Consider the following 25,877-nt stretch of genomic DNA (forward strand, 5'->3'; position numbering starts at 1 on the left):
TATACCCAGAGCCTCATAAATCTCATATTTGATTTCTCAATTATTTTCCTGTGCGAGTCATCACACCACAGAGGATTCTCAAAATCCCGAACCCGCTTTGGGGTTCACACACATTGTATGATTTTTTTTGTCAGGGTGCCATGAGCACCATCAAGATAGCATTTCTCGAAACATGGCTCGACTCAGAACCCACAATCATCAATTTTTTTTTTTGAAGTTATGAGCTAGGGTGTAGGCATTTGTACCCCATGAACTATGCCAACTTTGTGGCATAAATTATTTATTTTATACATTCTTTTCTAGAGTGTTCTCCGATTATGGTCATCGCAACTCATCGCGTCATGGCGACTACCCAAGACCTTGGTACAATAGCCTCCCGTTACTTTTATCGAAACAAGTCGTTATAGTAGTGCTCGTCTTGTCGTAAACTGTCTGACAAGAAACAGGACCCATTGGTCCCGTCTGTTACACCTACGTATGTAGGATCCATCTAGTACCCGAGTCAATGGTGCTCTGTTACCATCGGGTCCCATAGTTATGGCAGACCCCGAAAGGTCACCCCAATAATGCTTAAAGGCTTGCACTGCTGCGGTCACCAAGGAGAGGTAACCTACGGTTTTGCTCCAGCCGAGTGTCACTCCTAGGTAGTACGCAATGCCAGCTCCTCCAGTTCGCAACTGAAGATGGTAACGTCACAAGACCCCTGGCCCAACCCGGTTAGACAGGAGTGGCCTAGCCATTGGTTGGGACCAAATCAGGTTGGGAACAGGACGACCATTAAGGTCGGCTAAGTCCATAGTCATGAGGGTAACAAGATGGAGGCTGGGGTCAAGCCGACCCCAGCCCATCCTCATTTTTTTTTTCTTTCTTATAACCAGAAAATGACGTGTTTCCTAATATGAGCACACTGCATATATCAAAATAAATTTCCCTGTTTCTTATAACCAGAAAATGATATGCTTCCTAATGAGTACACAACATATATCAAAAATAAATTTTTCTGTTTCTTATAACCAGAAAATGAAGTGCTTCCTAATGAGTACACAACATATATCAAAAAATAAATTTTTCTGTTTCTTAGAACCAGAAAATGACGTGCTTTCTAATGAGTACACAACATATATCAAGAATACATTTTTCTGTTTCTTAGAACCAGAAAATGACGTGCTTTCTAATGAGTACACAACATATAATTAGAACCAGAAAACGACGTGTTTTCCTCACTAGTATGTCCAAACCCAAACAAATTATTATGTGAACCAAACTGTAGCTTCCAGTCACCAGGCTGTACTGCTATCTACTCCCCAGGCCCATAGTTAGCAATAGATGATGAACCAACAAGAATTCGTTGAAGGAATAAATGAATGATTAGAGATGATTTGCATAAAAAAATGGATGAAAACAACACAAAAGGAATAAAAATAGTAAATAATACGCACACAGGATTGACTTGGTTTTAAATTATATCAACACAGTAAGTAAAAACTAGTATGTATATAAATGCTTTTGTTGTAAATAAAGTTGGGCATAGAAACTAAGATGTTGGACTCCGTAACTCTGTCCGATTCAATGTAATTGGATCCACATTAGAGTCTTCATTATTGTGTTCTACAAGGTCAAGTTAACAGAACCATCTTTTTTTTTGACTTAAACCAACGTGAAGGCTCATGTCTCCACTTAAGAAAATAAGAGTTAGTTCAGTACTATGAATTATTATTCAGCATCAAATATGTAAATTCACCATTTTCAGATGCTCAAATCATGGTAATAAACATTAGAACATAATCTAATATCAAAAGACTCGCCGGGTTAAACACTCTCAACTTGAACTAGCTTATATCTATATGAAGACACATAGCTTGTCTGGGTGGAGGGTTTTTGAGCAGCTCACCAACCTTTTATGAAACTGCATACGTGAAGGAGCTGGCACTCCAACACCCAAGGGCGTGTACAACACGGGACCCTTGCGTTAGCCAAGACAAGGGCGGTTCGCTGAACCACCATGAATTTACTTTTTTCGTTGGAGGGATGACTCGACCCATTCCGAGCACGAGCCACAACATCGATGGTCAAGAAGGCAGATGGTGTTGTTCATAACAAGGTGGGTATTGCTGCGACATTTTTGCGCAACAGGACATGAACACTTACACACAATATATAACACCCCTTACCTCTTCAGAGCTTCCTGCTGGCGATAATGCGTTCTCCTTCCTTCACGTTGGAGCCCGGTACGTCCCAAGGGAGAAAACCCTCTTGTTCGGCTATGGAGGTCGAGCACCACAATGGGATAGAAAGAGAAAATGTTGAGAGAGAGAGAGAGAGAGAGAGAGAGAGAGAGAGAGAGAGAGAGAGAGAGAGAGAGAGAGACGTCAATAGTGGGTTGACGGTTCTCTCTTGGTGCTCTATTTTAACTCCCCTACTACTTAGGGAGTTTTTGATTTTTTTTAAATGCAACCCAACCTCAATCCCACGATTTTTGAGGTGGGTACAATGCACTTCCAATTTCGCCCCCCCCCTCCTCCTTTAGCAAAATTTCCTCTAACTATATTTTTTTTTTGCTTTATGGGTACCCCTTTCCCTTTTTGGTGGGATTCCCCACCAATGTTGGTAAAGTGAGCTGAAAAGGCCTAAGAAGTAGGCTTGGCCAAGATCCTACGTTTTTATCATCATCTTCTTCTTCTTTTTTTTTTTTTCATTTATCAACATCCTCTTTTTGTGCAAAAAGGAAAAATCCATGCACAAGGGGTTTTGAACCGAGGTCTTCAACCTAAGGGGTAACCAGCCCCACCAATTGTGCTACATTGCTTTTCGTTGCAAAGTGTGTGGATTAAATTGTATTTAACCCTTTCAGTTTTGTTCCGGATTTCATGAAAAAACAATGATTTTTATTTCTATGTGAGCGCTCCGGGGTTTTGAACTTGGGTTGTGGCTCCACACAACCGTGCGTCCTACCACTACACCACACCATCACTTGGTGTTTACTTTTGCAAGAAAAATCTATTTATGTCATATTTGGACGTTTTTCCTTGTTGATGGATTTCTTCAATTTTCAAGTGGATTTTTCACCCGTTGGTTCTAAACTTGCCCTCTCTTACCTTAAATGTGTTTCGGATCTCACGCTATTATCCCGAAACCATTGAATTTACCATTGGGTCCCATGAATTGGGTCGGATTATCGGATCTTGCCAAGATCCGGATCCAAATACCACTTTTGAGAGTTTGTTACCGGTTTCGTTCTAGAAACCTCAAGTCATCAAAATTGTATTGCATAGCATAAAATCTTACTATTTCACATAAGTGCTTCACTTTCATTCGTTTAGAATTCCATAAATTTCACGGGTTTTACAGCTCGGGTTTCTGCGCAACATTCAGCAGCCCACTCTCGGGTTTGTCCACCGATAAGATTACCCACCAGACTATATGCTTCTGTCACTCACATTGACAGTGCAAACATAAATCCACAAATATCTCTCATTGATGTCTTATGTGTCCCTAGTTTTAAGTACAATTTGATATCTTTTAGTAAGTTGATCAAAGATTTACAGTCTGGTGTCATTTTCACTAATGAATTTTGTACTTTTCAGGACTGTTGCTCGGAGCAGACGATTGGAGTGGGTAAGATGCAAAATGAACTTTATATAATTGAAATCCAGAGTGGAGTCACTCTTTCTAATTTCAGCCCTGCTCATCTTTGACATTATCGACTTTGACATATTTCAAGTTCCCGGTTTTAATATCTTATTAATTCTAATAAATTGAATACTTGCAAATTTGATGGAATATGCTCAATTTGTCTTTTGGCTAAACAATCTCGCCTTTCTTTTTCGAACAGTTCCATTACTTCAACATCAACATTTGAACTCATCCATATTGATTTATGGGGAGGATATCAAACTTCATTCCTATCTGGTGTACATTATTTTCTAACCATCATAGATGATTACTCTCGCTCTACCTGGATATACCTAATACGTTATAAATCTGAAAACTTTTCTCTTATCCAAGATTTTATTTTCATGATCAAAATGTAATTTAAAACTCAAATCCAAAAAGTTAGAAGTGATAATGGGAGTGAATTTTTTTCAACCGATATGCAGACATTTTTTCAAAATTAGGGTATACTTCATCAACACAGTTGTATATATATCCCTCAACAAAATGGAGTGGTAGAATGCAAGCACAGAGATCTTCTTAACATAGCTCAAGCCTTGCATTTTCAAGCCAATCTCCCTATAAAATTCTAGGAGGAATATATTATGACTGTTGCATATCTCATAAATCATGTTCCCAACACAACCTTTCATGGAAAAACCCCACACGATGTTTTATTGCATAAAAGTCCTACTTACCAACACCTCAAAGTTTTTGGATGCTTGTGTTATGCTCACAACATTCATCACTCTCACAAATTTGATAGTAGAGTAAGAAAATGCATCTTCCTTAGATATCCATATGGTCAAGTTGTTTACCGTTTATATGATCTTGACCCACATGCTATTTTCACCAGCAGAGACATGATTTTTGATGAACACGTTTTTTCTTTCTAATCTGCTTCATGTGCACCATCTAATTCTTGAGATATTGTCTTACCCATTTTCTCTTTTGATCTTTCTTTAGATGTCTCCCATCCACTCCCAACGATTGATACTCTGGCCAATTTACCGGTTTCCAAAAATTGTCTAAGTCCATCACCTCCTATGGCTTTACCTTCAGACACTTTGAGTCCTTCTTTGACAATTCTTGGTTCCACTATTCCTATTCGGCACTCCTCCAAGGCACAAGCTCCACCTGCTCATCTTTAGAATTATAAATACTATGCTGCATTTTGCTTACCCCTGTCAGATGCTCTGAATGCTTACTAGAAAGGTACAAGGTATCTTCTTTCTCATTACTTTTCTTATGATAATTTTTTCCTATCTCACCATGCCTTTTTAGTAGCCCTTACAAAAAACCTCGAACCCTAGACCTTTGCCCAAGCCATAAGGTGTGATCATTGGAAGGGAGCCATGACGGCCGAAATTCATGCCCTTGAAGACAACCATACATGGACAGTTACATATCTTCCCCCAGATAAATGACCCATCGATTGCAAATGTGTTTATAAATTTAAGTACAAATCAGATGGGTCTGTTGAGTGTTACAAAGCATGCCTTGTTACGAAAGGTTATACACAGGTTGAAGGTCTCAATTATCATGAAACATTTGTTCCCGTAGCTAAGCTTCTCACTGTTCAATGCCTCTTGGTTGTAGCTACAGTAAAACATTGGGACCTCCATCAATTTGATGCCAACAATGCATTTTTATATGGTGATCTTGATGAAGAAATCTACATGACACTCTCTCTTGGATTTCGCTGACAGGGAGAGCAACGAGTTTGTCGACTCAACAAATCCATTTATGGACTCAAACAGTCATCTCAAAATTGGTTTGCAAAATTTTCAAACTTTCTTAAATGGATTGACTTTACTTAGTTTAGGGTGGATTATTCATTATTTTCTTGTTTCATAAAGCATGGATATATATATATTTGTTCTCGTATATGTTGATGATATCATTATAGCCGGAGATGGCATTTCAACAATCAGCCAACTAAAGGTACTTCTAAATAATGCTTTTCGCATCAAGGATCTAGGAGTACGCAAATATTTCTTGGGAATCGAAGTCGCAAGATCCAATAAGGGCATCTTCTTATCACAACATAAATACACATTGAGCATCATTGGAGATCACGAGTACTTGGGGGCAAAGTCATCAGAGTTTCTCATGAAACAATACAAAAAACGTAATTCAGAGGAAGGAGCGCTACTAAATGATCCAACTTATTATCGAAGACTAGTGGGTCGATTGATATACCTTACCATTACAAGGCCCGACATAGCCTATTGTGTCAATATTTTAAGCCAATTTATGCATACACCAAGGAGGCCACACCTTGATGCTATACAGAGGCTCTTGCGATATCTTAAGTCCATGCCAGGATATGGCATATTGTTATCATCTGATAGCAAACTTCATTTGTTTGTCTATTGTGATTCAGATTGGGCATCATGTTCAGAAAATCGAAGATCTACCTTAGGTTATTGTACCGTGTTGGGAAAGAGTCCAATCTCTTGAAAAACAAAGAAACATACAACAATATCAAGATCGTCAGCTGAAGCAAAGTACATATTGATGGTACTCACAAGTTGTGAATTAACATAGTTAAAATATTTGTTGACAAATTTAGGAATCAAGCATCTCCAGCCTGTGTTGATATTCTGTGATAACCAGGCAGCATTGCATATTGCGGCAAATCCAATGTTCCACGAACGAATTAAATATATAGATATTGAATGTCACATTATAAGAGAAAAAAAATCAAAATGGCTCAATCAGAACTCAATTTGTTCCAACAAACTTACAATGCGCAGATATGTTTACCAAACTATTGGGACAAGATCAGTTTCTTTAACTCAAGAGCAAGTTGGGCGTCAACAATCCCCACACTCCAACTTGAGGGGGAGCAAGTTGGGCGTCATCAATCCCCACGTTCCAACTTGAGGGGGAGCATGTTAGGATGAGCATATCATGATAAACTCTATCGTAATTTGGGATATGTGATAAGGATTGGGATAACGATATCCCAGCTAATTTCATGGATATGTTTGTATAAATACATGTCTCTTGTACATCAGTATTCAATATTCTGAGAATAGAATTCTATTTTAACCTGCGCAAGACTTGTTTTTCTTGTAACCATATTCTTAATATTTTACAGTATAGTTGGAAGGACAAAAGTGTTTTTTTTTCAAAATTTTCCCTCGATGCATGGAACTAAGTCATATTTTGGATATTTTGATGACCGTGTGCATGAAGGACGAGATGAAAGAGCTAGCAAGGAGGGAGAGGAGTGCCATCCACATGTCCAACGCGGCCAATGTGGTACTTTTCATAGCCAAGGTTTATGCATCAGTGGAGAGCAAGTCACTAGCAGTCATTGCGTCAACACTTGACTCCCTGCTGGACTTGCTCTCTGGGTTCATCCTCTGGTTCACTGCCAATGCAATGAGAAAGCCCAATCAGTACAGATATCCCATTGGCAAGAACCGAATGCAGCCTGTTGTAAGCTTCTTGATCAGACCTTCCTTGCCTTTCATTTTGTCGCCGCATCTAGTTGTCTTAATAAGAACTAGTGTGGAATACTTATCCTTCCTTTTGTTTATAATATTTGGAGCCTGCTGGCTTTTGCAGGGAATTGTTGTGTTTGCATCAGTAATGGCTACACTTGGTTTCCAGATACTATTGGAGTCTGGTCGAGAGATCATTACACAGGTAATTTAATAATAATTGTGAACCATTTAGTTAGTGGTCATGTTTTTTCGATGACAAGGAACCAGCCAGGATAGCAGCCAGTAATAGTCGCGAAGGACTGATGCTTGTGTGAGGACTTGAATCAGTAAGCATGTTTTTCACCGTTTCATATCGACATTTTATGAGATAAAATCCATGTTGTGATCTCTCTATTAGTACATGGCCATGACAGGGCACCCTTGGGTGCGGGACAACTTGAAACCACATACAAGTCTAGGACTGGGACATACCCAGCCGCTCATAATTCTGTTCAGTTGGCTCAAATAGGAGATAGATGAACTTGTACAGCCCAATATGATCTTTGCATAAGACAGTTGTGACTAACAGACAGAGTACTGAACAAGGGACTCTCAGCTCGGTTTGGCTAATGAAAGGCCGAAACCAAGATAGCTGTTGAGCCTAAACAAGCAAGCATGAACAAGAGGAGCTTGGCTCTTTCGGCTTATTTTGAAAGCCTAAGTTCTGTGCAAATGAATGAAGGTTGTGTGTGTTTCTTTTCTTTTGTGTGTGTGAGCATGCGCATAGTGATAAGGAGGATGTATGGAGGACAGATCAGGTCATATTGTATATAGTTGATTCTTCAGTTATATTCAATCCTCACAACACATCTCACTTGTTGCAGAAGTCCATGGGCCCCGTTCTCATACTTTCCAAGTGATATGGTCTGATCTGCTCTCGGAACTGTTCACATTTACTAACAAATGGAAAATCTGCAGTCTCACCCTACCCTGGATCGAGAAAAGGAGAGATGGTTGATTGGCATCATGGTGTCAGTTACTGTTGTAAAGTTTGCGCTCATGGTTTACTGCCAAAGGTTCCAAAATGGGATCGTTAGAGCCTATGCCAAAGACCATTTCTTTGATGTCATCACCAACTCAGTTGGCCTAGCCACAGCAGTCTTGGCAGTTAGGTTCCTCTGGTGGCTCGACGCAACTGGAGCCATATTGGTAATGTTCACTGCTCACTGTTTTCAATATATATATATATATATATATATATATATATATATATATACACACACACACATCTTTGTTGTTTACAGAGTGCTCCCTATGCATTTGAGATGCTTTTTATAAAAGCAAAGGTGCATATCAGATTTCCAAATCGTATCATCACCCAGCAATGTCCTGACTCGTATGGTTGAACGAACCATTTAGTTCCATAATAAGAAAAATGCATAATCTTCATTTTTATAATGAAAGAAGAATTTTATTAAATAGACAGTGATTACACTGATCAGGGGACTAGCAGTCACCCCATTAGCTTAAGGCACATCCAAATAAGTATCTAGAATAGACCATTAAAGGCCATTTAGTTGCCGCTGCCTTATCTCTTTTTTGTTATAGGCAACCATTTAGTCTTCTTGCTCAAAGACATTGAGCAAATTACTTAAAATTGATGTTTAATATTTCTACTTCTTTCCTAAGTTTCTGCTGCTAATCTTCATTATAGTTCCTAATGATTTTTGAGGTCACCAAATATTGTATAAATTGATCTGCAGATTGCTCTCTACACCATGGGTACATGGGCAAAGACGGTGCTAGAGAATGTGTGGTCGTTGGTAGGGAAGACAGCACCACCAGAGTATTTGCAGACGCTAACATACCTTATATGGAATCATCATGAAGAAATTAATAATATTGATACTGTAAGAGCATACACCTTCGGATCCCACTACTTTGTGGAGGTTGACATTGTGCTGCCTGGGGACATGCCTTTGAGAGAGGCCCATAACATTGGAGAAAACCTTCAAGAGAAGCTGGAGCAGCTTCCTCAAGTGGAGCGTGCATTTGTGCATTTAGACTTTGAGTGTAGCCATAGGCCTGAGCATAACAAGAAGGTGTAATCTTTCATCTGTTTGTAGTTTCTACTGTCAACAACAGTTAGATTTGTTATGTGGCAGGTTGCTGGTTTGGGATTGTGCTATTTTAATCCTTTATTTCTACAATTCACAACAAAGCTTTGTTTCAACTATTCACGTCATCACATCTTTAAATGTTTCTGCATGAGTTTCGCCACTAGCTAAATGTATTAACTACAGCTAACTTCACTTCATTCTACCAGAAACTTGTGTGTGCAAACTTTGCATGATAAATCCGACTCCCTCATAATATCTGGTCATGATCTTTATTATTTTTTAATTAGAAAACCGAGGATTTGAGATGATTCATATCTCTGGCTTGATCCCCCAGGTTGGGCTAGAGAACAAAGGATTAAATTTACATATCTCTACCCAGACTCCTCAGCTGGGCAAGGGATCTGTGAATTTGCATTAAAAAATGAATCCTATATTAGGATTGCTTGGATCTGGCATTGAACACCTGGTAATCCAATCTCTCTTTTTTTTCGAAAGAAACCTGGTTATGCAATCTCTCGGTTCTCATATGCACACAATTTTCTTTTTCTTTAAAGGTGGTGTTTGGTTGCATCTCTTTGAGATTGGTTTTCCTTTCCTGTCTTTTTGGATCTTAAATTATAGATCTTCAAATTCCACTCATTACACCGCAAAACATGCTTGCATTATGCTGGGTATCATGACCATTCAGATTGCCTACAAGCCATTCTATCTGCTGCTCATTCCACCCGTTACAGATTCTTGGTAGGTTTTCTAATTTTTCACTTTTTATTGTACTTTCCATTATCAGATCAGTGTGAATTGGAAAAGAATTTGCAAATTTGATGTTTGATTTATGGTTTAGTATGATTGAACTTCCGAGATTTATCTGTCATGCATGGGATTTGCAAGGTTTATCATTGTTAGAGATGGACATGGAGCCACACCATTGAACTTGGCTGCTCGTGCAAGAAGCCTTGCTTGTGTGCATATTCTTTTGTACCATGTTGGCCTTGTTTGTACATCCACTGGTAAGTTTTCGATCACGGTTCTCATTGAACTCGATGCAATTCTAGATGTTTGGTCAGTTTTCATTTGTTATCAATCGGTTTGATCATTGTTTCCCATACGGGTTCCTACACATAAATCTGAAGCTTTTGTGGGTATTTAATTTCCGATCTGAAGGCAATTCTTGGGGTGGCCTTTTATATGGGAGGATCCAAGATTCCATGATTGAATTAACAGGAAACCAATTTGTTCTCGATCTCTTCATTTCAGATTTAGTTTTCAAATATCGAGATGAGATTGTGCGCCTTGATTCTTTTTGCATTTTGATTTGTTGAATTTTTAGCCCGTATGGGGTTCTGATCTAACGAGTAATTTGATTTTTTGATCTCAAGAAGCCAACGAATGTGCTTTGGATCAATTTGATGATTTTTGGGATTAACTAAATGATGGGTTTTAGCAGTTACAAGTGCTTGGTTGTATTGAATTAAAATTTTATTTTATATTCACATTTTGCAGCCTGCTATTTGATCAATGCAACTATTGGAGTCTCGTGACTTGGACTCGATTGTTGTTTTGTCTTCTCTTTTTAATTGTCTGGGTTATTATGATGGATAACCTCTTTTCTATTCTCAACTGAAGAAATATGATTCAAAAAGACTTGATTATAGATCTAATATTTTGATATGTAGGAAATGCAAAAAGAATTGACAGGAAACCAATTTGTTCTCGATCTCTTCATTTCAGATTTAGTTTTTAAATATCGAGATGAGATTGTGCCCCTTGATTATATTTCTTATTTGCATGAGATTCCAAATCACATTTTGGTTAGATGTGCAAATGAGATTTTCATTTGCATGAGATTCCACATCACGTGTTTGGTTAGCTGTGCAAATGAGATGCATCCCTCATTTGCATGAAATTCCAATGCAACCAAACATATTATGTTTAGAAGCATTGCCCAATGTGAGGTAGCATTTCCAAGCCACAATTTTGACATCAAAATCATAATAAAAACATCCACAGCACGTTCAGGTAACAAATACTGAGTCCACTCTTTGGATCAGCCACAGTGCAGTTTTGTGTCCGATATCCATTTGTACCTTAAGACCTTAGCTGATTTACTTTCCCTTCATTTGCTTCCAGAATTTCCTAGCTAGCCCCGTTTGGTACAAGGAAAAATATCTCTAAAAAGGAAAAGGTTGTAATAAATTTTGTGGGACCCACTATTTTTTCAAAAAAACAACACATGCATAAAAAGTGATCCATGGTGCATTGCGCGGGACGCCGCACCCATTAATTGTTGGACTCACAGTTCCAACCCCCGTGTTACGATGAGAATGGGACACCACTACTTAAAAAAAAAATGCTTGGGCTGAGGGGGTCCACCTCTCTCTCTCTCTCCCAATTGTTTTTTACTCTCCCTCTTCTTCGTTCTCTCTCATTTTTCATTCTTCTTCTTCTTCTTCTCTTCTCTTCTCTTATTAGTTTTTTTTCTTTGTTTAGTTTTTTTATTTTCATTGATTAGGTTTTTTTCTTTGATTTTCATTTGATTAGGATTTTTTTCTTTGATTTTCAATGATTAGGGCTTTGAATTAAATATTGTTTATTAAAGATTTTGTTATTTAATTTTATTGGGGCTTTTCTTTGATTTTATTAGAGTTTTTTTTCTTTGATTTTCTTTGATTAGGGATTTGAATCAACTATCTTTAATTAAGGTTTTTGATATTTAATTTGATTAGAGTTTTGTTTTTTAATTAAAGTTTTGAATCAAATTTCTTTAATTAAGGCTTCTTATACTTAATTTGATTAGGTTTTTTTTTCTTTGATCTTTTAATAGGGTTTGAATTATGACTTTTTATATTTTATTTTCTCTTTGATTTTATGGTTTCTTTTTTAGTTTAGGGTTTTTTTGGTTTATTTGTGATTTATTTTCTTGCATTTTGATTTATTTATAATTTTTGCATTTGTATATAGTTTTTTTTATATATTTTTTCTCAAATTACCCAAAATTTAAATATTTTTTCATACTTGGATTCATATTTGAGGCTAAAATCCATAATTTTTGATAAACTTTTATAATTAAATTCAATATGACATTGATTAAAGCATTTATATATAACAAATATTAATTATTATTTTTTCTCAAATTACTCAAATTTTAAATATCTTTTAGTTTTTAGATCCAATCTGAGATCCATAATAAATATGTTAAAACACTCATATGAAATAGATATGGGCTTAGCTTACATAATACTTGGTATTAAGTTGATTAGACATGAGAATGAATATGCATTAACTCAATCGTACTATAGTGAGAAAATTTTATGAAAATATAATCATTATGATTACAAGTTTGTTGCTATTCCATTTGCTCCTAATGTTAAGCTATCGATTAATACTAAAAGACACACATCTCATTTAGAGTATGCAAATATTATCGGCAGTTTTATTTATGTTATGAATGAAACTACACTAGACATAACAATTTTCATGAGGAAGTTGAGCCAATATATTAGTAATACAAGACAAGAGCATTGAGATATCATTCATTGAGTCCTGAAGTACTTGAGAAAAACTCTAGATTATGAGATATTTTATTAGAAAGAACTTACTTTACTTGAAGGGTATAGTGATACACACTAAAATTTTGATTCTAATAAATCATTATCTATAAGTAGTTGGATTTAAAACAATTGTTTGAAAATCTAAGAAACAAATTATGATAACCCATTCTACAGCTAGTATGAAAGCTGAATAACTAAAAAATTTCTTAATGAAGTACCAGTAGAAGATAAGCTGGTACCCCCAATAGCTATGTATTGTGATAAACAAACAACTATATATAGAGCAAGAAGCAATATTTATGGTGAAAAATCCAAAAAAATTAGTTTAAAGCATAATTATGTGAACAACTTTTCAAGCAAGAAGTAATCTCTATTGAGTATGCAAAATCTTATCAAAATTTAGCCGATTTGTTGATAAAGAAGCTTTCTTGATAAATTGTGTTTAAGTCATTATCATTGATGAATACCTAACCACATGATAAGGGTCAAATAAAGTCTAGTAGTTCGATAGAAAAAATAAGTCACTAAGTGATTGGATTGAACACTTAATTTTTCTTATTCCTTATGTCAAATACTCAAAATTTGTGTATAGATTTAAAATGAACTCTTAATAAGATCCATAAACCTTATAGTTCTGGTGTTTCAAAAATGTTTACAGTCTTGGACTTACCTATGTGAGTGTGAAGGTGAGGTCTCTCTTGATGTTGAGAGAGAGGTTCTCTCTTGCGCTTTTCTTGGTTTTGAGAGAAAGTGATCTCTCGGTTTTAAAGAAGGTGAAGTGTAATCCTGGGCACAAGCTCCGAATCTGAATCCATCAACTTTGCCTTCAAGCTGGGTTTGGGAGATGATAAATGAGGGAATTTGATGGTTTTGAGTTAAGAAGGAAATGTCAAGGAATGGATTTGGAAAGAATTAGAGGAACCAATTTTTGTTGGTACCACCTTAAACTCTTTCAAAGATTAGGCTACACAATTTTCTTTCATTCTCTATCTTGTTTGAAGGCCTCTCTTTGTTCACATAGAATGAGGGGAAGAACACAGCCAAGCAACTCCCCTCAGTTACCACCTATCAAACAGAGTCAAGCGCATTTCCTCATGCTTCCCACACCAAGGACTGCTTCCTTAGGGAGTGCATTTTCCCAATACTTCATATCATATCCTTGATTGGTACCCACGAGAGAATCAAGTAAATAAAAGGTGAAGAAAACGATTTCTCATTTTCAAATTATTAATAAAGAGTAGCAACAATTGCATAGCCGGAACGCTTGATCACTCAAGAACATAACATGCACCAGTCTTGGTTTAATATTCTCAAATAAACACAACGATTCTCAACCATTTGCTGGAGCAGGTGCTCTCTCTTCCTTAGTTGTAGCCAGGGGGCTTGTAGGCAATGAAACTGATGCACTGCACTTGGCGAACGTTGTCGAAGCCGATGATCCGGATGAAGGTGTTGGGGTACTCCTTCTTACACTCTTCCAGCTCCCTCAAGACCTGTGCAGAATCATTGCAGCCAAACATGGGCAGCTTCCACATTGTCCAGTAGCGGCCATCGTAGTACCCGGGAACCTTGGAGTTGTCACGGTAGACGAAACCTTGCTGCAAAGTTGCCAACCATGGTTACTCTACTCTACTTGATTGGCATATATTCCACATTATCAATGTCTGCCCAAGTTCATGAACTCCAAGCATTTGCATAATGTGGATAGAGCCACACTTTAAGTTGGGAGTTGACAGTTTGACATAAAATCTCAGCCCAGTATTGAAACCAAACTCAAATATATAATTTGGCATAATCCCTATGGAGCTCAAAAGGTGACCCCCCAAGGGCACGTTTGATTGCCCCATAGAACTGGTCGGGTCTGGCATAGGGATCCAATTCTGAAGCAAACGAGGGATCTCTAGGGTTGCAAATGGGTTGGATTCAGGAATGGGCATTTGTAAATTTGGCTGTCCAGGATCCGGACCGATCCGACTACCCAGTGTATTTTCTGAACCGTTTTCATCCCTAGGGATCTCAGATCTGTGGTAGTATCGACAATATGCAATCCAAAAGCTTTTTGGACTACCTACTCCCTGAGTAAAGTTTCTATCCATGACAAAGACAAGTGTCAATTACTTTTAACGCCAGTTAGTTTCAGAGGAGGAGCAAGTGAAAAGCATTGTGTATTTTTCGGGTGAAAATCTTTCCCGAAAGGCGACTGCCTTTTCTCCTATGCAAAGTGTGCTTTCCCAAGAAAACATACGCGCCTCACATTATGACCCTCTGTTTCACCCATGAATCCATGATAGGAAAGTACTTATTTTCAGGCAAAGGTGAAAGATTTTCCCACCACTGGTCTCTCAGTTAACCACCCAACCTCTTTTTCAGGGGAGCTTTCTACTTCTAATTCATACCATCCCTCGCTATGTAATTTGCATAGTTCCTTCTAAGAAATCAATTACGCTCTGTAAACCAGAAGAATGCCTTTGTATATTTGCACACACAGAGAGAGAGAGAGACTCACCCTGTCAAACTCCAAGCAGGGAATCCATTTCGACCTGAGCAAGTAATCAACCTCCTTGGCCAATTGCTCGTTGGTGAGAGAAGGAAGGTAGGAAAGTGTCTCGTACTTCTTGACGTCATAGGGTGGCCACACCTACACACACACACACACACACAGAAAAGAGCAGCAGCTTACCCACATCAACACTTAAGCTCAATTCTGCCTATACCAAGCAACTAAACCAAAAAGATTGGTTTCAAATGACAATTAAAAACTTGAGTTCTCTAGTCTTACCTTCATGCACTGCACACGGCCACCATTGCTGGGGAGCTTGGCGAGGTCATTTGCAGGCCTGCGCGTGACGGGGAAGGCTGAAGAGGACTTGAGCCCATTGAAGGGCATGACCGAGTTCGCCGGAGACGGCGCTGCCCTGTTGATGGCGGCGGTCGAGGCCATGGCTGTGGAGGAGACCATCATGGAGGAAGCCATTCCTTGCTTCACTTTCCCTTCCCAACTCGAGCGCTTCGGATTGCTGGCTGTGCTTAAGCGACCTTGCCCTGCTGCTGCTTGCTATATATAACTTGCTTCTCCCCTCCTCCAGCTTTGCTGTACATCCTACGGCCCACATTCAATCCTGCCAATCTTGAGACAAATCTCACCGTTGGATCTTAAGGTGATGACATTTCACCACCGTGGCCACACACTGGGACAGACTATCCGGATGATATCCTTATCGTTACACCCTAATGTCAGAGTGCCACGTGTCAATAGCTCATGCATCTTATCTTGTCGACGAGGTAAGTATGTGCAGGACAGGTGGCCAGCTTCCCCTAGCTCGACTTAAAGTTTTAGCCCTACCCATTTGTATTTTGTTAAAGTTTAGGACCACATTTGGTACTATTTCTTGGCCGTACCCTGGCGACATTTGAAAGTATCCTGAGAAAATGTGTCAGCTTGGTGGTGTTTTGTGAACTGCTAAAATATCACAATATTTTCATGATACTGATTATAGATTGAATTGAAAAATCATGAATTTATCGTTACATTTACATTTATAGCAGCGTAGTATTGATAAAAAATTGCTATTTTATATTCTCTTCATGTTATTCAAATGCTTTTGTTCTTTCCATTATAGTTTAATTTTTAATTTATCTATATTTGCTTAAAATTTAATAACAAAAAGTGATAAAATAAAGAAACGTGAAAATGACACGATATTTTAATGGCCACTAACTTTTTTAAAATGCTTGTTACTATGATTTACACCATTACAATTTTAGGGATTCATATACCTTTCTTCTTCGTGGATTGTCACTGAAGCTCTCTCTCTCTCTCTCTCTCTCTCTCTCTCTCTCTCTCTATATATATATATATATATATATATATATATATATATATACATTTTAAGTGAAATATGCTAAATAAAACATCCTAAATGGATTTTTTGGGCTTTTTTTGTTTTATTTTTAAATTCTGACAGATGTGATCTATATACTTGCTTTTATATGGATAAGCTCTCAAAGTGTTCCATTCCGATACATGGGTGGGTTTATATAAGTTTTTAAAAAAACAACAGTCTAAAATATTTATAAATTTTTAAGGCTCTAAATATCATTTTTTTCATCGAAAAAACATGATCCAGGTATGGGTTTCTAGTAAATCGACTATGCCCAACACATTTATGTGGTGGGAGCCACGAAAAAACACCGAAGAAGCCAAAAAACCTATTTTTCATGTTTCATTTAGCATATATATATATATATATATATATATATATATATATATATATATATATATAAAAGAGCGTGCTCATTTACATGTTGGAAACACCGAATGCTCTATGAACATTAGCTGAAGTGTTGCCTTGTAAATTCAATAAAATTAATTGTGGTGGAGAAAATGTGCCTTGTTACAATACAAATGGGCTTCCTCTCTGCTTTCCCTCATTGATGAAAATGTGTGGATAATCCCTTTATGTTGTGGCCCAAATCTCCTAGCACATTGCATTCATGCGCTCCATCCGCCAGAGCTGGATCCTGTGGAGGGATTGAGAAACGTGATCTGGCTAAGATGCATGTAAACCACTTATACGTTTTGTGGTAACCATTGCATACCTTTTCCTTTTGGATCCCACCATCCTAAACTAGAGGATGACTTGTATAAAAACCACGAGATGACTTATTTCATGACCAATTATTCACTTCCATTCAAAGAGGAATTTCCTATGATTTTGGATGCATAGTTAAGACGTCATCTGCTGGTCCAGTGTAATGTTTGTTTTGAGTTGTTACTCGTTGTTGATCATCAATTGTATTCATATTAGGTTTGACTGTTTGGTACTGTATGAGAGTCACCAATTAGGCCCTCAGTTAGATATGTTTCAACTGTTTGTCACATTTTTGCAGTACCCCAGTTCTTCCTTTCCCAAAAGGATCCACTCATGGTGTGGTCATCACTGGATATTAACTGATGGGAAAAGAAGTGGAATAATCTGTTAACTTTGCACATTTCAAGGAATAGGTTGCATTGTGTAAAATCTAGGAGAGCATATCCAATACTCAGCTCAGTACCATGCAAAGGTACATACTTGGCCGAATGTCTAGACGCCATGCATCCCGTCCCGTTGCCTAGAGCTCCTCCCACAGTTGGATGCCTGGCATCCATTGATTGCACTGATGCAAGGTACTCGTCCGATCACTGGATCTTCTGTCAAAGTCTATGCTGCGAGTCCATCACTCTATCATCCATACTTCTATGATTGTCATGCACTATCCCAAGGTGCTGTCCAAGACACTGCAATTTCCAATTAATGGCCTTTTCTTTCTTTACAGTTCTTTAATTTTTTTTTTTCATTTGTAGATAAACCTCTTTTAAGTGTCCTATTCAACACAAACTTTGTAATCTGCAGCTTTTTCTCACCAGAAACTTTTAGCTCTTGGAAACTGTTATAAAGACCAGGTGCGGCACCTTCTGGTACTTACTTTCCAAAGAGGGCTTTCCACTGCCTTAATTGTGAATACACTTGCATGTTATATGCAACTCATTTTCAACCGTTCCAAGCATTTCATCGGTTGCTATGCCCTTTCCTCATCTCTGGATGCCTAGGTATCTACTATAAGTCTTTACTTGTTTAAAGCCTCAATGTTAACATTATGGCTATGTCATCCTCAGGTGCTATAAAATGGAAAGGTGCTATCAACATTCATGAATGATAAATCATAGACAGAACTACCGAACTGGAAATGATTAGCAAATAATTAAAGCCCCAATATATATGTGTCTCATTTTTCCAAAGCAGTTTTAGAGAATCTTTTATTCTTTTCATAGTGCCATCAAAGGGAGGTCTCTTGTGTTGGGGCTGTTCAACTGATTGAGGCAATGGTGTTCCTACTGATCCCCCATTATGCACATATTCAGCCTGACTATCCATAATGTAAGAGCTCTCATACCTAGCCTCTTGAGAAGTGCCTGAATGAAAGACTGTTTCAAGAGGTGATCCCTAATTTTAACCTCTGTTTGGGAGCCTTGCATTGGAATGGAAGCACTATCTGCATGTGTTGGCAAAATGTGATTTTGCCAATGTGGTGTTGGGGATGGAGTTGTCAAAAAATCCTCGTGAGTTGTGTTGAATTATGGTGTTGGTTGCCAACTCCATTCCTAATGCAATGTTTTGAAACGCTATTGCTCTCAAACAACAGAGGTTGCTGGGAAAACCACAACACACTTCTTCCAAACAGCAGAGGATGTTGGGAAAACCACAACACACCTCCAAATCAAGGCTCCAAATAGAGAGTAAAAGAAGTTGAATAAGTGATAACTTTAAGTCCACCAACCAAAGCCTAAAAACACATCGGATATATGGCTCACTGCATCGAATACTATTTCATCCTAGGATTAACATTCAAGCTTAATGCCAAAGATAGCCTAACATTTATGTACAATGGAAGGATTACAATATTTAGGTGTGAACTCCTACACCCATTGTGCTACATGCGACAGAATCTCAAAGTGTCCCTACATGACTAGGGTTATTGCCGACCTTAATTAATTGATCCTCCCATATGTTTAGGTAAGACAACTCCTCTTTGGCAGCCTATTCTGTACAAAAGTTGCATCGTGTAGGGCATGTTTACTTGACCCCACCATTTTAGAGTCCACTTCTAATGAGAAATGGAATCCGCTGAATTGGAATCGCATGGGGGCAGATTAGAGAATAATGATTCTCATGGCAAATGAGAAATGGACTCTCATTTCCAAAAAAAAGGATAAACAGAGGCTCTCATGTCCCATTTTCTCGTGTTTGCTTAGACATGAGAACATGGGAGCAAAATGAGAATCACGTTCCTGTCATAGGTAAATGACATGTTTAGGTCCAACCGTGCAAGATTATGGGCACGTTTGTTTAGCCTTCATGAGAATCTAAATGTTGATGCACGCACATTCACCTACAAAAATTGTTTAAATAGTTTCATAATATTTTAATAAAAATATATTTTTATATCAAAATATCATAATTTAATTTTGTTATTTATTAAAAAAACTAAATGTTGTGTGCCTACCTGTGCTATTTTTCAAAAACTTTTCAAACTTGTACGTTGAACTTGAAGTGCAAATTGGGTTATACCTGTATTTTTTTAACATGGTTCATGACATACTAACAATGCCTAACGTACTTCCAACAGTTACTGGCAAGCCTTTCACATACTCAGACACCCAATACTACTACAATCCATGAATAGTGTGATGCCACCAAGTAATGTTGTCTTTAATTTATTTTTTTGAGAGAAAAAAATTATTTATAAAATAGATAGACAATTCAATGTTATGCCCTTAATACTAAATGCTATATGCACGAGAAATTAAACCAATTACGATATTAAATCATCTTGAATTCACATTGACAAGGTTGTTGAAACCTTAAGACTTCCAAACAAGTTTTACCTTTACACCTAATCAGATGGTTGTGAGAGGTTTTTTCAGATTGTGTAAGGGACAAATTTTTTTTTGTGTTATTGGCAAGTTGGGGTGGGTTAGGCAGACTCCAACCAGTTTGAAGAAAGATACAAAGTTTTTATAGAATAAGTATTCAAAGAAAACTATGGATTCATTCAATAAATTAAAAAATTAGCAATTAAAATGCAAAACACTTAAACTCTAAATCATATATAAAAACAAATCAGATTTAATATGCATTCACTCAATAAATTATAAAATATTAATTAAATGCAAAACCTCTAAAATATAAAATATACATAAAAAAAAAAGCAACTAAGTGCCATTGCTATATAACACTAGTCAATCACATGACAGTATTGCATAGGCCCACAACTATATAGTGCAGGCCCCACATGAAATGTTGTCATGTGATTGCTTGTGTCAAATAGCCATGGCGCTTGCCACTCTTGGATCCCTACTCGTCCATGATTCCTAATTCATGTTAGATTTCTAGGAATGTGATTACATTCTTTAGGAACCCACACACTTGAACCTATTTAAGCATGAGCTGCATCGCCGTCGTTTCAACCTTCACTCGAAAATCATGACCTTCTAAAGCTCTTGAGACTGCATAGAGATTCAACCACCACTTTTTTTGCATGGGCAAGGAACATGTTAATGATGGCGGTGGAACTGGTTATGAGGGTAAAATGGTAATTGTGTTACACATCTAGTTTGCTAGTAACAATTTCTGAAAGTTGGGTGTGTTTTGATTATTGATAAAACATTTAGGTATGGTTTTAAAATTTTCCCGTAGAAAAACTGATACCCTATACTCTAGAAAAATCTTTTCTTACAAAGGCTAATAGGGGAAACGATATGAGCAGCTTGCTGTTCGCCTCAGCTCAGATCGACAAACTGAGCTACGAGCTATCTCGTTTAGGTATACAAGCTAACTATGAAAAGGGAAGCTCAGCTCATATAGGCTTATTTTATATATTATACATAAATATATTATATATTTAAAATGTATATTACATATATGTTATATACATTATACATAGTTTTTTTAGAAAATGAGTCAGTTCGTGATTGGCTTATAAACCTTAATTCATAATGAGCTCAGGTGTACTACTGCAAGGATGTGGGTCAATAGCAACGATATATATCGCCGCTATTGCCTTATTTCTCGTCACTATAGGCTTATAACAATAAGAATTCTTGCCGATAAGTCATCAAAAAAATTAGCCTGTGTTGAGTAATAACGGTGATATTTATAGCTTGTTGTTGCCGAATCTCGCCGAAACTAGAAACACCAATAGCGGTGTGGCAATATTTAACGATGAGGTTGTTTTAACAACAAAATATGATATAACAACGAGATTCTTGGTTTGCTGTTATAACGAAGAGAATTGACTCACCGTTATAGGCTATAACGACAAGACAATGATCTTGCTTATAATGGCGATACCAATGTTTCATCGTTATAGGCTATAAACCTGCAAAAAAAAATCTTATGGATGTCGCCCTATTTGTTGTATGCCCTACTACAACAAAACATAGCTGAAGAAACAAAACATATATAAAAAATATAATACATAAAAAAATACAAAAACATAACATAAAAATAATTGACTGCAAGTGTATTTACAATAACAAGACTAGAGAACTACCTTCACACAAACAACTCATGGTTTAGTTCTAACAAATTTGAAAAAAAAAACCCTAAAAGATGCTAATCTAGCAAGTGGATCAATGTTGTCTGATCATGCATATAATTCAGGGTTAATTAACATTTAAATATGCATGATTTTATAAAATAATGTTTCAAAAACCAAATTTTATGTTAGTTTTCGAGTAAATGTGCTAAAATGATTTAAAAATAGAAAATGCATGAAAAATAGTTTTATTTTACATTTTTATACATATTTTAGTTTTTGTTATATTCATAGTAGTTTAGTTTTAGTTTTCAATTAAAAATAAAATAAAAAATAAAAAATAGAGAAAATAGTTTTATATTCATTTTAAGTGTTTGTTTTTTTTAGAAAAAAAAAATATAGTTAGATTAGTTTTTAAAGTTTCTTTATAAATAAATAGTTTTGTTTTTGAAAATTTTCATAATAAACCGATTTATACGGTTTTCTTGACTTTTGAAAATAAAAATGAAAAAAATATATAATAATAAAAACAAACCATTGCATGGTTTGTAATTTTTGAAAACTAAAGGAAAACTGGAAAAAAATAATAATAATACAAACCAGCGTGAATCAGTTTGTATTTCTAATAGAAAATTAAAAAAAAATAATAATAAAAACCAAACCGGCTGGAACCGGTTTGGAATTTTTGAAACTGAATATTTTTTGTTACAAACCGGTTCCAACCAGTTTGAGCTCTTTAAAAACCCAAAAAAAAAAGAGAAATCGGGGCCTTCAATTTGTGCGTCAAACTTCCCCTTCCCTCTCTGGTGTTCTGCACTTTTCCTTTTCCTTTTCCAGTCACCGGATTTTTTTCATCTACTACCTTTCTTCTTCTTCCATTGACAGTTACTTCTATCCTCTTCTTCATCCGGTGGTGGAGCTTCTTCAATCGGCGGCAGCGCACGAGGTGGAGGCCACCTCTTCTCTGATTTCTCCAGTTCACGGTAAGTGACCGAAATTTCTTCTTCTTCTTCTTCTTCTTCTTCCAAATCTTCTTCTTCTTCTTCTTCGTTTTATTTCTTTCTTTCTGAATGATAATTTGCATAATGTTTGAATTTCAATTTGGAAAAAAAAGAATAAAACATAAAAAGAAAAAAATTCTGTGAAGGAATCCGGCAATTGACAAGTATTCGGCCGGAATGCTTGTTCTGATGAATAAGTGTTGATGATCTGATCAAATTCTTGATCCAGATTTAGTGAATTAGTTTCTTTATATCAGAAAATAAAATAAAATTTTTTTGTTCTAAGCAGTATCGATCATCTGGATCGATTTTTTTTGTTTGGCGATAACTTTTCCGGTGATCACTTTTTAAATCTTCTTAAAAGAGAGTTGTATGCAATTGAAACTATGGATTTGCTGTAGATGTTGCCGGAATCCCCTGCGTTAACCAGAGAGAGACTGATTTTTGAATCAGTTTTACTATTTTTTTTTCCGGTGACTGAATTATAATTCAGTTTTCTGATTCTCCGGTGGCTAATTGATGTTTACTCAATGATCGATTGTTGAAATTCGATTTAGTTTTCTGATCTTCCGGTGGATCCCTCTTCTGTTAACCTTCTGCAGGAATCTCTTGTTTAAGCAGAAAACTTCACATTTATCGTGAAGATATTTGACCTCAGTGTTGTTTTCAAAGGAGGATGTATTGCTGTTTTGAACTGTCAATGGAGAATGGCTGCTAGTTGAGTCATGTGTTGCTGTTTTTGAATTTTCAATGGAGAATACTGATATGATCAGATTTACTACATATTTTGAATACTTTCAATGAATTCTTTGTTATGTGGTTACATTGAATTGAATCACTCGGTATTGAGAATAGTCGTCTACTGATAAGATCCAGTGAAATGCTAAGTTTCATTGTTCATTTTTTTCTAAAATTCACTGTTAATTCTTAATGAGTTCATTACAAAGTTTTCATTGAAAGATAATTAGATCATATTTGACTTTTGTTATTTTACTGAGAATTGTTGAGTTTTAAATTGCTGATGCCTTGTTTAAACAAGTATTAGTTCATAGCTAAATTGATTAGTTCATTAGTATATCATTGTTTAGCTTAATCTACTAATTGTTAGTGTAGTCCATTAATAATTAGTAATTAGTTAAACCATTAGTTAGTGTTAGTTAAATCTAATAATTAGCATTGTTAATTACTTTGTCATTAGAGTAATTAGTCAATTAGTAGTTAGTAATCATTTTACTTTGGGTGTACTGCTCGTGTTCCTTTTTAGCTATTGTCTACTTCTTTCTCTTGTACTGCTCGTGTCCTTTTGACTTGTGCAGGATTGCACGAGAGTGGAGCGGAAGAGATTACGTGACACAAAGTACGAAGAATGAAGCTTCTTTTTACTTTTTAGTTTAGAATTAGGAATTTAATTGGGTTTGTAAATATTGCACTTTACGCCCTCTGCTAAGGGTATTCATTTGTTGTAATAGTTAGTTGTTTTTAATTTTCTCGTATATTTTACATTTCAAATAATTCGGCAATAAAGAATAGTTTAGAATTGTGTGCTTGAATACAAAATATTCCCGTTCCCTGAGTTCGACCCGGTCTCATCCACTAGTGAGAACCGGTTTTTATTATTTGATGTCTGGTTTTCACATGTTTTTTATATAAAAATCTTTTCAAAATTACAACGATTTAAAAGAAGACATCATTGTCGTAGCCCAAAGGTCAATTAAAATTAAAAGTTCAAAAATGCATGAAGTCCATAGCCACATCTTCTTCCTTCGATGAACGAAGACAGAGAAAACAAAAAGTGTAGGCAATATGCTTAAAACACTAGTAAAACCTATGCCCAACATGCTGGAAAAACAAATCCGGACAGAAATTTGGCACTTTTTTTCCTTCGTACTCCTTCCTGTCAATCTGCCTCGGAAATAGCCTCATGATAGACATGGTCAATGTCTTGTCCAACAAAGTCCATCCCTGTTTTGATGCAGTTTGTACCCATCTAACCTTAGGTTACCTTGGCCTTATTTGTGTTAGATGTTAAGTTAAACCAAGAGTCCATTTTTAATTCCTTTCCGAGTTTGCTGCATCTTTGCTACAACAGGGCGGGAGGCTTGTCCTCTTCTACTACCCTAATCCTTATTCTTCTCCAATGGTCTTTGGCCACTCCTTGGTTCCTGTCAAAAAACAGAGTGACAGGAAGAAGAAAAGATAGTAAGTTGAAAAGGAAGAGACAAGGATGATAAGGTTTGAATTTGTGCAAGAATTAAAGGTCAAATATAGCGTGTATCCCTCCATTGACCTATTGCAAGTGAGGTTCTTGCAGCCTTGATGCAAGGTGCATGGCTACTTTCATGATGCAAATGCTTCATGGGCCTTGCACGTTGCCTTGATGTGCAATGCCTCATGCCTCGAGGCAGTGCGCTTAATAACACTAGTTTCCTCTTTCCATAAAAAAGAAAAACACTTCCCATCTCTGTCATATAGAAAGTTTGTCTTTACAGAAAAAGCCATCCTTTGAATAATACATTATTCGAGGACTAATATCAGCTCTTAACCAACATCAATGTCAGAATTTTAGTGTATATATTCCTAATAGGCATCATATACGCATGTGGAGTTTCACGGGCTGGGAAGCGAAGGCCCCCGTGACGTAGCTTCGGGCAATCACACACCGAAGGCAGGCCTTTTAAGCGCACAAGCAATGCACAACACACGCGCACGAGCGGAAGCAAGAGTACGCGTATGCACAAGCACAAGAGAGCGAGAGAGATGCAAAAAGCTTCTTTATAGATACTTGAAAGCAAAGTACATCAAGAGGGGAAGAGAGGGTCCGAATACACGGGGTTCTTAGGCCGTAAGGCCTTGTGGAGCACTCTAGAGTGCCAAAGAGGTATATACATCAGAGCAAAAAGGTGAAAAACATGGCGGTCCGGAACATGGAGGATCCATGTCTAAAAATTTAGAAACTTTAGCTCTCGTTAACTGTTAATGCAGGACACAAATGGTGTTTTAATGATTTTTTTGTTGGCCAAAAATTTATTGTTTTTTTTATTG

General features: G+C 36.8%; 2 protein-coding genes across 2 annotated transcripts; one reads left to right on the plus strand and one right to left on the minus strand.

The window, feature by feature from the left end:
- The first annotated feature begins 6,849 nt into the window (after nucleotides 1-6,849).
- LOC149831975 (metal tolerance protein 10-like) lies at nucleotides 6,850-9,359 on the plus strand. The gene is made up of 4 exons (XM_090013128.1): nucleotides 6,850-7,101; nucleotides 7,231-7,311; nucleotides 8,067-8,297; nucleotides 8,852-9,359. Exons 1-4 carry the CDS (start codon nucleotides 6,850-6,852, stop codon nucleotides 9,194-9,196), a joined length of 909 nt encoding a protein of 302 aa, XP_089869254.1. The 3' UTR covers nucleotides 9,197-9,359.
- Nucleotides 9,360-13,953: 4,594 nt separating this feature from the next.
- LOC149831976 (ribulose bisphosphate carboxylase small subunit, chloroplastic-like) lies at nucleotides 13,954-15,774 on the minus strand. Its single transcript, XM_090014235.1, has 3 exons — nucleotides 15,536-15,774; nucleotides 15,263-15,394; nucleotides 13,954-14,354 (listed from the first exon to the last, which is right to left on the minus strand). Exons 1-3 carry the CDS (start codon nucleotides 15,728-15,730, stop codon nucleotides 14,121-14,123), a joined length of 561 nt encoding a protein of 186 aa, XP_089870361.1. The 5' UTR covers nucleotides 15,731-15,774; the 3' UTR covers nucleotides 13,954-14,120.
- Between the last annotated feature and the right edge of the window lie 10,103 nt (nucleotides 15,775-25,877).

This window comes from Nuphar pumila, chromosome 7, assembly GCF_984573655.1.
Source record: "Nuphar pumila chromosome 7, dmNupPumi1.hap1.1, whole genome shotgun sequence".
NCBI classification, from domain to species: domain Eukaryota; kingdom Viridiplantae; phylum Streptophyta; class Magnoliopsida; order Nymphaeales; family Nymphaeaceae; genus Nuphar; species Nuphar pumila.

Excerpts from the sequence above, each read along its gene's own strand:
- LOC149831976 (XM_090014235.1), bottom strand. The coding sequence starts at position 15,730 with ATGGCTTCCTCCATGATGGTCTCCTCCACAGCCATGGCCTCGACCGCC. Across the intron at positions 15,395-15,535 it reads GCCGTGTGCAGTGCATGAAG|GTGTGGCCACCCTATGACGT; the intron begins GTAAGACTAGAG and ends GTGTGTGTGTAG. Across the intron at positions 14,355-15,262 it reads CCTGCTTGGAGTTTGACAGG|CAAGGTTTCGTCTACCGTGA; the intron begins GTGAGTCTCTCT and ends GCAACTTTGCAG.
- LOC149831975 (XM_090013128.1), top strand. The coding sequence starts at position 6,850 with ATGAAGGACGAGATGAAAGAGCTAGCAAGGAGGGAGAGGAGTGCCATC. Across the intron at positions 7,102-7,230 it reads AGAACCGAATGCAGCCTGTT|GGAATTGTTGTGTTTGCATC; the intron begins GTAAGCTTCTTG and ends TGGCTTTTGCAG. Across the intron at positions 7,312-8,066 it reads GTCGAGAGATCATTACACAG|TCTCACCCTACCCTGGATCG; the intron begins GTAATTTAATAA and ends GAAAATCTGCAG.